This window comes from Aplidium turbinatum, chromosome 18, assembly GCF_918807975.1.
Source record: "Aplidium turbinatum chromosome 18, kaAplTurb1.1, whole genome shotgun sequence".
In the NCBI taxonomy this organism is placed as follows: Eukaryota; Metazoa; Chordata; class Ascidiacea; order Aplousobranchia; family Polyclinidae; genus Aplidium; species Aplidium turbinatum.
The window spans coordinates 19,794,798-19,807,544 of NC_137489.1; the positions used below are offsets into that span (position 1 = coordinate 19,794,798).

Genomic DNA, 12,747 nt, shown 5'->3' on the forward strand with positions numbered 1-12,747 from the left:
GTCTGGTTGATTTGCTGCAATAAACCACTTTACATGATCAAAGTCGGCTAGAGTCCAGATTTTTTAGCACCGCCATTCTAGACTTTTGAAACATCTAAAATTGAGTCAAAGAAAGCAAACATTTCTTTAAAATTCACACATGGAAATTGTGAACAAAGTTAAATCAATTTTTTATTATACGTCAACCGACGTCAACATACAGTAAAGTACACGGAAGTTGACCAACACAGAAAACTTTTTCAATTTTGAACTGGCAACACTGACCAGACTAGATGGCGACTTTAAATCGTCTTTTGTTGGACACATATCATATTAACAGTGGCTTAATATTAGTAGTTGCCACTAATTACTTTGTACAGTACGAGTTCTAAAAAAATGCCTCCATCTAGTAAGTAAACTTAAATTTTAAAGTGATCTTGATCTTATTGTTCTTCAAGATCAAGATCACACAAAAAAAAGTGATCTTAGATCAAGATCAAGATCACCAAAAAAAAAGTGATCTTGAAGATCAAGATCACGCCCATCTCTGATTAGAGTCACAAATGGGAAGAAACACATTGTTGATCATGGGGCCTGGGGGGCCTCCCCCAGAAAATTTTGAAAAGTTACTTTGAATTTGGTGCCTTCTGAGAGCATTTTTAACAAAAATGATGCATAGCAAAGTACCACTTGGAAAGCTCACGCGTACCACAGATTGAGAACCACTGGTTTAGTGGAAATGTGATAAATGAGTACCAGTAGTGATAGTATTAAATTAGGAAGTGTGTGTCCTTAAAATATTCGTGCTCACATTGCCAAAACTAATGTACAAGCTAAGATGTTTGTTTTTTTGTAGCCCAGTTTCTACTAAATTTGTTTGCTTTTCTAAATAGTTCATGTCTAACATTTTCAGACGAAATTAAACATAGATCTTTAACTGACTGGTATCTGAAATATATGTTGCCAAAGTTGTACATCACGTTCAGTGGAATTCGGCTTTATAGTAACAATTCACTGTAGTGACATCTGCTGCAAAGCTAGTTTTTAAACTATAAATAGAATTTGGCTATAGGGGTCTGCTACAATTCGGTGAGTTCCTAACCTCTAACCCTAAAACAGCAATGATAATTAGGCTACGGTACACAATAATTAAAAAAAAAAATTGAAAAAATCACTGAATAGGGATCGAACTCACCGAAACGGGCCATTCTGTGGCTATAGTGACACTTTTTTAAACCCCTTTCATGTGTCGCTATAAGTGAGTTCAACTGTATAAAATTTGTCTGTCACCAAAGCATGCTTCTGTATCTACAGTCTACACCCAACATAATCCTTTTTATTTTGCGCCCAGTGTGACTACCGGTACATACTACAGTAGGCTATACTGCAATGACAGATATGTACAAACAACAGGAAGCAGCGAAGGGACTTATAGTCTTTGAATTATAATAGCTTCTACAGTTATTTTAAAATGACATGCCATCCTTGCTAAAATACAATCACATGCTTTGAAGTGGTGTAAAACCAACGTCCATGAAAATGTCTCAGAGATTCACCACTCAACCACAAATAGATTCTAAATATCACACATATATACATAGTATATCCCTGGTCAAAATCGCATGCAATTTGCTGAATTGATGATATCAAGTCATAAAACATTAAGAAATTTGGCATGCACAGACTTTGAAGCTATCCTTACATTCAGTTCAAAAGTTTAGTTCGAAAAATTACAACTTATTAAAATATTATATATATAAAGGCTACGGTACCTGTTGAAGATGATTGGGTCATCCCGTTGGGAAGATAAATGAAAAAATTCTACATCACAATGGAAAAGAAATCTCCATAACACTTCCTTAAGTTTTTCCGTGATTTTAATCAGTATCTTTTCTTCTCGTTGATTAAGTCGTAGCCATAATGTACTTAGTGTTACTCCATCTAGTCCTTCAAGAGCAACCTCATTCAAACATATGGCATAAATGTCCATGTTTGTGCAAATTTGATAAATGTGGTTCTACCTTGGTTGATTCACCAAGCAGACAACAGTAAGAACATTGTTGACAAATACAAAAGCATTGAATTAGCATTTAAATAACTAAACTCAGTTTTCAATAACAGCAGCTAAAGCGTAGGCCTACAGTTCAGTCTTGATACCTGAAAACAAGAATTTTAGTGCAGCCCACAAATTCTAAGAGCGTATTGGTAAGGCTGCCATGTAAATGATAGACTACCTTTAAAATGTTGTAACTTCCGAAAATACAACCTAGCCTAGCAAGCGAAAAACATGATTTTCAGATATCCGAACTAGCCAGGCGTCTTAACAATGCAATGACCTGTCAAGTTTCGAACACTGGACCTTAAATCTTAAAACAACCTTTGCGAAACTAAAAATTCATACATTTCGATATCATATTATCTGTACCAACTACCAACACCATCAAATCAAGCCAGCCATAAATCTCTTTGTTGAAAAGCTAACCGTTGCATAATGCCACACCCTGGGTTTCGAACAGCAGTCGGCAGCTCATTGGTTCTTGCGTGGTCCACAATGCAACGCGCTAATCTTCATACTGCTAGCAAATTGTTGAAAAGGTTTGCGCCATCTTGCAAATGATTCAAACCTGTGTTCTAGGCCTCCATGTATTTGCAGCTTTTAAATAATATTACAACTCATTCATCATATATACTTGACCTTGACCTGCTCATTATCATCAAACTTTTCGACGGTCAAATGCGGCATCCCCCAAGGGTCAGTCCTTGGTCCTTTGTTATTTTTATTATATGTAAACGATCTACCTACTGCGTCCTCTTTCATGACCACTCTTTTTGCGGATGACACCAGCCTAAACATGACACACCATAATTTGACTTGCCTAGAACAACAAGCCAATGAAGAAATAAAAAAGATTGATGTATGGATGAGAACTAATATATTATCGATTAATTACACTAAAACTAATTTTATGATCATTTGTAGAAATCCTCCTGTTGCAAAATCGTTCTCTCTCACCTTAAACGGCCAAAGCATTAACAAAACTGATCAAGTAAAATATCTTGGAGTAACGATGGACCACGGATTGAACTGGAACGCCCATATATCTGACCTTTGCACAAAATTGAGTAAAGTATGTGGCATTGCTTACAAAATCAGATACTATGTCCCAATATCCACATTACGGTTAATTTACTTTTCATTATTTCAATCAAATCTTCAATATTCAATAATTAATTGGGGTAGGGCCAACAAACAGAGGTGGGCACCCGCTACTTTTAAAGTAGCGCGCTACCCGCTACCTCTACTTGGGCCAAAGTAGCGCGCGCTACCGCTACCCGCTACCAATTTACAAAAGTAGCGCGCTACCCGCTACCGCTACTCGGGCCAAAGTAGCGCGCGCTACCGCTACTTCTTCCGCTACTTTTGTCTAAAATGACACTAGGAAACACTCAAGTCCCTAGTGACGCAAAAATGACCTTGAAAACGAATGTTATCATTCGTTTACGCTGTCATTTTAACGTCGTTATAGAAAACGCATTCTAAGGGAAATTTATTGTTACGCATCTTTCAAAAACACGAGCATTTCAAAATGAGAGTCACTAAGTCCTGCCCGCTTTCGCTTAAGCACATCTTTTCCAACAGAGAAAAGTCTCTCCACCGCAGCACTGGAAGAAATAGGGGTGTTGTATTGAACAGATATGTTTTAACTCGGTATTCGAAAAGCTCAAGGACTTGCTCTTGTCCGAAAAAAGGCGTCCACAATTGCTGCTTCCTTGTGCACCGACGTTTCACGGGATGGTGCAAACACTCCAAAAATACATCCTCGGAGTCATGACTGGTGTTGGTGTCACTCTTCTCGGTATCAACCTGGCTTGATGTCTCCCGCAACAGTCGAATTACATCTGTCTTGACTTTTTCTCGCAGTGCGTCAGCATCATCCGTGGAAACGTAGTGCAGAAATTGTAGCCACGACGTCTTGAAGGAGGGATGAAGACATGATGCCATAACGCATTTCATGTTGTTGAAGCATTTGTTGAATCGTTTCTTCACGCCTTCAAGGACTTTCACTTTCAACTCCTCACAGGTCACAAGATCAGCTGATCTCGGTCAACTTCTTCTCGCAAATTGTGATGGTTGGAAGCAAGACTCCGTAATATGCCTTGGACTTGCCCTGAAGAATATCTAAAGCCTGGCAGATAGGCTTCATCACACGGAGATATTCGCCGAAGAAGTTGACGTCAGCTAGAAAAGACCGAAACTTTTCAACCAAGCCGATTATATAGCTGTTTGACCACGCCAGTATTGCAAAAAAAACAAGAATTTTTTTCAAATTAAATTAAAAAGTAGCGGGTAGCGGGAGTGCGACTGAAAAAAAGTAGCGCCTCTCCCGCTACCGCTACTTTGGAAAAAAAATAGCGCCGCTACTGCAGCCGCTACTCCAGCTAAAAAGTAGCGCCGCTACCGCTACTTTTACCAAAAAAGTAGCGCCGCTAGTAGCGCCGCTACAAAAGTAGCGCGCTACTGCCCACCTCTGCCAACAAAACGTTAATACACAAGGTAGAAGTGATTCAGAACAAATTTATTAGAGCCTGTTTGTTTGGTGACAGGAAAACCTCGACGACCTACATGTACAGCAAATTTCAGGTATTAAAAGTGTGTGACCTTGCAAAGCTGGCATATGCACAGTTCATGTTCAAGTACGAAAATAATTTTTTGCCAGCATGTTTCTCTGGCTACTTTGTTAAACTAGACGACATACATCAACATGATACAAGACATAAGGCTAAAACCAGATTTTTTCTTCCCAGGTTTGAAACAAACTTTGGCAAAAAAACACTCCATTTCTTGTGTGTGCAAGTGTGGAGTGAAATTTCACACGATATAAAAGATTTACCGTTCCAATGCTTTAAAAAAAATGTCAAAAACCAACTGTTACATGAATATACATGCGTACCTTAAGTGCTCAATACAAAGGATAACTTACCTTTACAGTATATCATCATATCGTACTTATTAATCTTGGTTCTCTATAGTTAGTATCAAATTGCCCTGTTTTTGTATGCTTTACATAAAAATTGTTGCAATTCGGTGGTGGTATTCACGTTTTTCCCCGTTATTTCAAGAAAACTTTCGCAAGTGCTGTAGCCTATTATAGCACACAATCACTTATTGGTCGTTGGTTAATTCTTGGTCGCTGGTTTGAATCTTCATCCTCGGCTTACTCAGTTTGAGGATGCAGATTCAAACCAACAGCAGTTGTTTTTCAATCTCAGTGGCGAACCTTTTTATTCAATGAAGTAGTGTGCCTGCCTCTGCACACTATTGTGTATGAATGTGTAGTTAGATTTACTGTGATGGGGTGGTGGCTGACTAGATGACTGCTTATGGTCTTTCGCTACCATCCTGATTGCGCCATAATCTAACCAACAGTTGTACAATGCATTGTTTTGACAACTACATTTTACTCTGATTGTTTGTTAATATATGGCGCTGTTAAAACAAAATAAATTGACTTGACTTGACTTGACTGGTATTAAAAAATCAAATCTCCGAAGACCAAAATTTTTATTTTGTGGTGCAATAATTTAAATTAAACTGGAATCACTGCAAATCAGATCGTCATTCAGCCCAATGATCAGCAAACTTTTTCGCACTACGGACCGTTTTGAGGCAGGCATTTATTTTTCGAACCGGCCAACAATAAAACACATAAAATATGATGTTTGGTGCATGCACATATATTAGGTTACATGCCAGTTCGACAGCGCACAAGAGCATGTGGCTGTAACTTTGTTTAAGACACGTCATGGCACACTGTCAATTGCGGAGTTGCGCTATTTCGACTAAGGACAGGCCCTTGATTTCTCTCATAGTCATGTATGAATAGCAGGCTACACTACTTTAGCGAAAAATGCTTACGGCCCTTCTTATGGCTACGGCCTGCTGAAAGGAGGTAACATAGGTAGGCTACTGTAGGCCTAGGCCTACAACTCATTCAGTCACTGGAACACTGAAAGCCCTGGGCTTGTTTTGCAGCAATAGCCTTAGCTTCTTATTCCACTTAGAGATTATGGTAGCCTACCTTAGTCAATGACACCCCCAGTCAGGCCCGTTGAGGGGATCATTTTGGCCCGGTACCAATGAGGTCTTCGAGCCCCAAATCAAAACAATTCTAAAAAAGCACCATTTCCAAAGAATATGAAGTGGTTTCTTAGAAAGAAGAAATAAGTTATCTTAACCACACCCACGACCTGCCAACTACAGTCTCCGCAAAATATGCTTATGCGGATGACCTGGCAATACTCCACTCCACAACGTCGTGGGAAAATCTAGAAGACACCTTGAGCCAGGACATGAAAACTCTCTCAGCCTATCTCCAGAACTGGCGACTGAAACTCAGCGAAACCAAAACTGTGGCAGCAGCTTTCCACCTCCATAATCGGGAAGCTGATCGTGAGCAGTGATGGGCACGATAACTCATTTTTCAGTTAAGCGATAACGATAACCGATAAACGAAAAATGTCTAAAGCGATAACGATAAAAGATAAATCAAAAAAAGTTAAGCGATAACGATAAACGATGAAATTATCGCCGATAATGTCTGATAACGATAATTTTTGTTTTCTTGATTAGCGCTGCCCCATCCCATGCAGTGATGCAGCACGAACTGTTTTCATTAACATGACGAAAAATCGAACATAATATAGGCTACTGTAAAGGGACAAAACTTTTTGTAAGTTATGCATGAATAGAATCGCAACAGCGGGTATCGAATCTTCAACCTCTTGATCCAGAATCAAACCACTGAGGTAACCGCCACCACTGAAACAACTTACAAGTTGTAGGGACCCGAATGAATTTCCATTGTTTTTGGCTTTCTACAGGGTGTGGTTCTCGCATAGCATTTGCGTTTCTTGGAGACTCACTTGTTGCGCACAAATATAGTTTGATAAATAGTTTTCTACCCAGGAACCCAACAGTGAGGATAAATAACTTAGTTGCGTTTCTTAAAGAAAACTCACTTGTTGTGCACAAATATAATTTTGATAAATGATTTTTTACTTAAATAACCTACCACCCGTAGCTTTTCCCCAAGTAATTCTGTTCAATGGCTATTCATCGCTTTCAATCGCTTTTAACAAAACGTTGTATCCTCAGTTCACCTCTGCAACGGAATTTCAACCTCAGTTCGTAAACATGTTGTCGCAATTTGCCCTTTTTTGATTACGTAACTGCTTGCTTTTGCCTTCTTTTTGAAAATGCTTTATATACAGCCGTACAAACAAGTTTCACACATAATAATAATAATTCAATTCGAACTCACAAATAAAGAAATTATTGGGACTCATTTTGCGTTATCTCTACGCCATCGAAGCATTGTTACGCCAGCAGCGGTTCTGCTGTCACCAGGGGAATAAACATTTATAAATCTACAATAATAATAACGTTAAAACCCTGCAAAGTCATTGCGGAATATGATATTGCTTGAAGCATTTGACATGCAGACCGACATCACATTTTTGGCATCTTGTAGTAGTTTTTGCATGACAATAGGCGCATCAAGTTGCGTGGTAAAATTATGCTAAATAGCCTACAGTATAACCTTTCTCATTTAATTATGTGACAACGACATAGGCTACCTCAATCAAATATTTTTATTCCCACTAATAGTCCTACACAGTGGCGTACGCAGGATTTTCTCAAGGGGGGGCCATTGAGAGTAGCGTAGCCAGGAATTTTGAAAGGGGGGTTTTTGATCACCGGCGGGCGAAACCCGACAGCGTTTTCGCTTAAGACGACACCCAGCGGCGGGGGGTCTGGGGGGCCTCCTCCATGAAATTTTGAAAAATTGCTTTGAATTTGGTGCATTCTGAGAGCATTTTCAACAAAATTGTGGGTATGAATATTCCTGTAAAATGGCGCTGTCAGGTGGCATAGCAAAAGGATAAGATCATGTTTTCTTTGGCATTTTTCGGAAATAAAGCTAAGTCTCTATGTTTTCTTGTTGTTAATTCCTGGCTGAGATGTTTGAATGTTTGGTATTGGCAAAACTCGCTCTTTTAATGCAGTTTTGTTTAAAATTAGGCAAGTTTTTTTTTAGACTGAAAGCATCATTCCCAAGCATAAAGAGACTGAAAGCATCATTCTCAATATCGTAACGTCACACGCGTGCCAAAGTGGAGTTGTAACCCCCCCCCATGTATTTCGTATTGGCTTAGTCTATAAAACAACATTGTTACAGTAATTGCTTTGACAGAGCAATGCAAAACATATTAAATGCCTTAATCTACGTCGTTAACTACAAAAAAATTTTAAGGGGGGGGGGCATGGCCCAATGCCCCCCCCCCCCCTGCGTACGCCACTGGTCATACAGTGCCTAGGCTATATTGTAATTCTTATCTCAACAACTCAGCGTTCTGCCATTGCTTTAATGATGGTGTTCACAAAGAAAACAAAAAACATTATCTGAAATTATCAGTAAATTACGATAATTATGTTATTGTTCTAAAACAAACACGACTAATTTGACAAGCTTGATGGATTTCACAGTAGGCTATGCACATTTTTACTACCAATAACGCTTAAGATTACTGATAAATTTTCAAGCGTTTGGGTTTTTTTGGAATTTTTTGTAACTTAGTATTTGATTTAATTATTTTGCCTACTGCACGTCAGCGGCAGTGCAACTCAATTGATAAAAGCATCCAACTGGCATCTGAATGTGTAATTATAAGCACGGCGGTTACCTCAGTGGTTTGATTCTGGATCAAGAGGATGAAGATTCGATACCCACTACCGCTGTTGTGATTCTATTCATGCATAACTTACAAAAAATTTTGTCCTTTTACAGTAGCCTATATTATGTTCGATTTTTCGTCATGTTGATGAAAACAGTTCGTGCTGCATAGGATGGGGCAGCGCTAATCAAGAAAAAAAAAATTATTGTTATCAGACATTGTCGGCGATAATTTCATCGTTTATCGTTATGGCTTAACTTTTTTTTGATTTATCATTTATCGTTATCGCTTTAGGTATTTTTCGTTTATCGATTATCGTTATCGCTTAACTGAAAAATGAGTTATCGCGCCCAACACCATTGGACAATCTCCCCATTCTCGCTGGCATCCAACCCGCTGAGCTTCGTCGCGAAAAAGCCACTCTGTCCCTCGGTCGACGGGCACTGGAGCTTAACCACCTTCTCCACCACAAGATCTCTGCTCTCCCAAATGAGCACCTCCGTCGACTGAAATCAAGACACCCATTCATGCCAGCCGCTCAACTTCTTATCCACGAAGCTGATGTAGCCTACAAGACATCTCTGCGGCTGCTTGGGCGGACCATAAATGGAATTCTGAATGGAAGTCAACCGCCACCAGACTCTATTCGTTTATCCCCGACGCCGACACATGCCCCATCGGTCTAACACTACCAAGACAGGCATGGGTGCGCCTCAACCGTCTTCGAACGAGCGTCGGGCTTTTCCGCTCAACCATGCACCAATGGGGAATGGCCTCTTCTTCCTCCTGTGAATGTGGTGCCGAGGAACAGACCGCAGACCACATCATCAATGACTGCTCCATCTTCAATCCACCTAACGGAGTGGAAGGTCTGCGTGTCATGGATGATGAAACCAAAGACTGGCTGCTCTCTAATAGTCTTCCAGTGTAGTCCGGGAACATTGTGAATCTGGAGTGGTAAAAGGATAGACCCTCGGCCCTAGACGCTCACACGACGACGACGACGAGAAAGAAGTTCCCCGCCCCTTGGAAAAGTTACAGGCCCCTAAAATCAGCTCGAGCCTGGGTCTAAAAAAAACCTAAGTCTTCCTGTCAACGCTACTGCCTGCAGCGTGTATGTTAAGCTATAGGCTACTCAGGGCTGTGTTAACTGTCCCCCGTAGCCTACCTCCCGGCCTGGGCCCACTCATTTTAGTCTGCATGACTAATGTTTTTTGACTGTTTAAAAAATAAACTGAAATTCAGTAGCCTATTACAGTAAACAATAAATTTGAATTATTACAGCAAACAGAAATTCCTCAAGTAATTACACAAGAAACTATAGATAGAAGTTGGAATGAAATTAAAGAAACCTTAAATGATGCAGCTGCCAATATTTTACCATCAAAGAGGAAAAACATTAAACAGCCTTGGATTACTGAGAAGATACTTGACTTAATGCAACAGAGAAAGAAAAACAAATTCAATAGCCTAATCACAAGAAATATAAAGCTTTAAATAAGGAAATATCCCAATTATGCAAAGATGCTAAACAAAGGTGGTGGGAAAATCAATGCAGTGAAATAGAACATCTAGAAGCATCTCATAAGTCACTTGAATTACACAATAAAGTTAAACAGCTAACATGTTTGAAGAAAGTGGAACAAGCAAACAGCTGCATCATGGATAGTGGAGGAAAAATGTTATTTCAGGAAGAGGATATAAAGAGTAGATGGGAAGAGTATGTAACAGAATTATATGATGATGATAGAACATGTATGCCTGAAATTACCAAAAACGAAGGAGAAGAAATATTGATATCTGAAGTTGAGAAAGCCATTCAAGATCTGAAATGTAATAAAGCTGCAGGAAAGGATAACATTTATCCAGAAATGCTAAAAGCACTCAATGGCATAAGTTTAAAACGCATACACAAATTATGTAATGAAATATATATGACTGGATTTATACCTAAAGAAATGAATGAAACTGTTTTTGTCAGACTACCAAAGAAATCCAAAGCAAAGAACTGCAGTGACTTTAGAACATTAAATTTGATCAGTCATGTACTGAAAATTTTGTTGAGAATAATTTTATTAAGAAATCAAAAATCTATTGAGAATGAGGTTAGCATGACGCAAAGTGGATTTATAACTGGTAAAGGAACACGAGAGGGTATACTTAACTTCAGAACAATTTGTGAGAGTTACAATGCAGTAAATAAAGATGTATATGCATGTTTTATTGATTATGAGAAAGCATTTGATAGAGTTAACCATGAGAAACTGATTCATTGTTTGTCCAATATTGGTATGAATGGCAAAGACTTACGTTTTATTATTAATTTGTACTGGAATCAAAAAGCATTTATTCGCATGGAAAAAGATTTATCTAAAGGGATTGATATCAAGCGTGGAGTACGCCAAGGATGTGTACTTTCTCCATGTCTTTTTAATTTATATACAGAAATGATTTTTCGATCCATTGATGATATGAAAGGAGTAAAAGTTGGTGGCTTGAATGTAACAAATTTACGCTATGTTGATGATACTGTTCTGTTGGCTGAATCACAAGAAGGTCTTCAAGAAATATTGGACAATGTTAACTCAATTGGTAAAGAATTTAATATGAAAATTAACGCTAAAAAGACCAAATCAATGATAATCCCAAAATCACCAGACACCACAGTACTCCAAATTATAATTGACAATAAAATTATACAAAAAGTAAAATCTTTTTCATATCTTGGTCATTTAATAACTGAAGATGGGAGGTGTGACCATGAAATTCTTAGACGGATAGAAATTGCAAGAACTACATTTGGAAAAATGAAAAATATTTTAACCAATCAACGTTTAAATTTATCAACTCGTCTCAGGATCTTAAAATGCTATATCTGGTCGACCCTATTATACAGTTCTGAAACTTGGACAATATCACAAAAAATGGAGAAACGGATCGATGCCTTCGAGCTCTGGACATACAGGCAACTGTTAAAAATTTCATGGAAACAAAAAATCACTAACGATGAAGTACTCTCCAAATTCAATTCAAGCAAAATGCTCTTACAAACAGTCAAAAGAAGAAAATTGAAGTATTTCGGACACACAATAAGGCAAAATTCATTACAAAGATCATAGAAGGGAAGATAAACGGTAAAAGAAGTAAAGGCAGACCAAGAATGATTTGGACAACAAACATCACAAAATGGACAAAATTAACTTATGAATGTGCAGTACGCACAGCTCATGGTCGAGAACAATGGCGCATTGTATCCAACCCTCCAGACGAGGAAGGAACAAAATGATGATGAAAAAAAAAAAAATACTGCAAAAGCTCGATAATCAATAGCTAATTAAATTATGCAAGGTCGTAGGCTATTTAGGCCTAGCCTACTGCTTTCCAAACCTCTAACTGGGGGCTTACATCTGTAACTATAGAGGCCCACTCGTGTTTAGCTTTGCCGCGTTTTTCGGCTTGTAATTTTACATAATTTCTTTTCCATGTTTGTAAAATATTTTAGCTCTTTCAACCACATTTCGTTCATCTCGGCGATATTGAGCAAGCATAGTTGGGGATTAAGGGAATTAAATGTTGTTTGTGTCTAAAAAAACTAACAAACTGATGCAATGCGGTACGGCACTTAAAGTAAAAACTGCTTACTCAAACAGCCAAATTAATTAATACCGTAATAATTAAATACATAAATTTCAATGTGAATCGAGATATAGGCTCTGAAGTGAAAATGTTTTCTGTGAAGATGATAAAAAACTACTCCTTTAATAGGCATAACGTTGGACCAGTTCAAAGCTTCATGTCCAATAAACGATGGACCGCCGTGTTAGTAGGGAGGGTGGCTAGTAGCCTACCTCTACTGCGAGCTGCGAGGTAGCCTACCTCTCCCTGTGATTGACGACTTATTATTGCGAATGATGAGCGCGACCACAAGTAACAGCAACTCGATTCATAATAGCAATTATTGTTCCAATATTTTTTTGAAAATATGTTATGTACCTTAAATTGTCATAATTTTCTAGGGGGGGCTGAAGTAAT

At 38.5% G+C, this 12,747-nt stretch overlaps 1 protein-coding gene across 2 annotated transcripts in view; it reads right to left on the reverse strand.

Annotated features, from left to right (window-relative positions):
• LOC145787966 (general transcription factor 3C polypeptide 1-like) overlaps window positions 1-2,061 on the reverse strand; it is a 39,959-nt gene extending 37,898 nt beyond the window's left edge. For both annotated transcript variants that reach the window (XM_082599805.1, XM_082599804.1), the window contains exon 1: window positions 1,752-2,061. In XM_082599805.1, coding sequence (XP_082455931.1) covers window positions 1,752-1,969 — 218 coding nt within the window. In that variant the 5' untranslated portion in view covers window positions 1,970-2,061. The remainder of the gene's footprint in view (window positions 1-1,751) is intronic.
• Window positions 2,062-12,747: the final 10,686 nt, after the last annotated feature.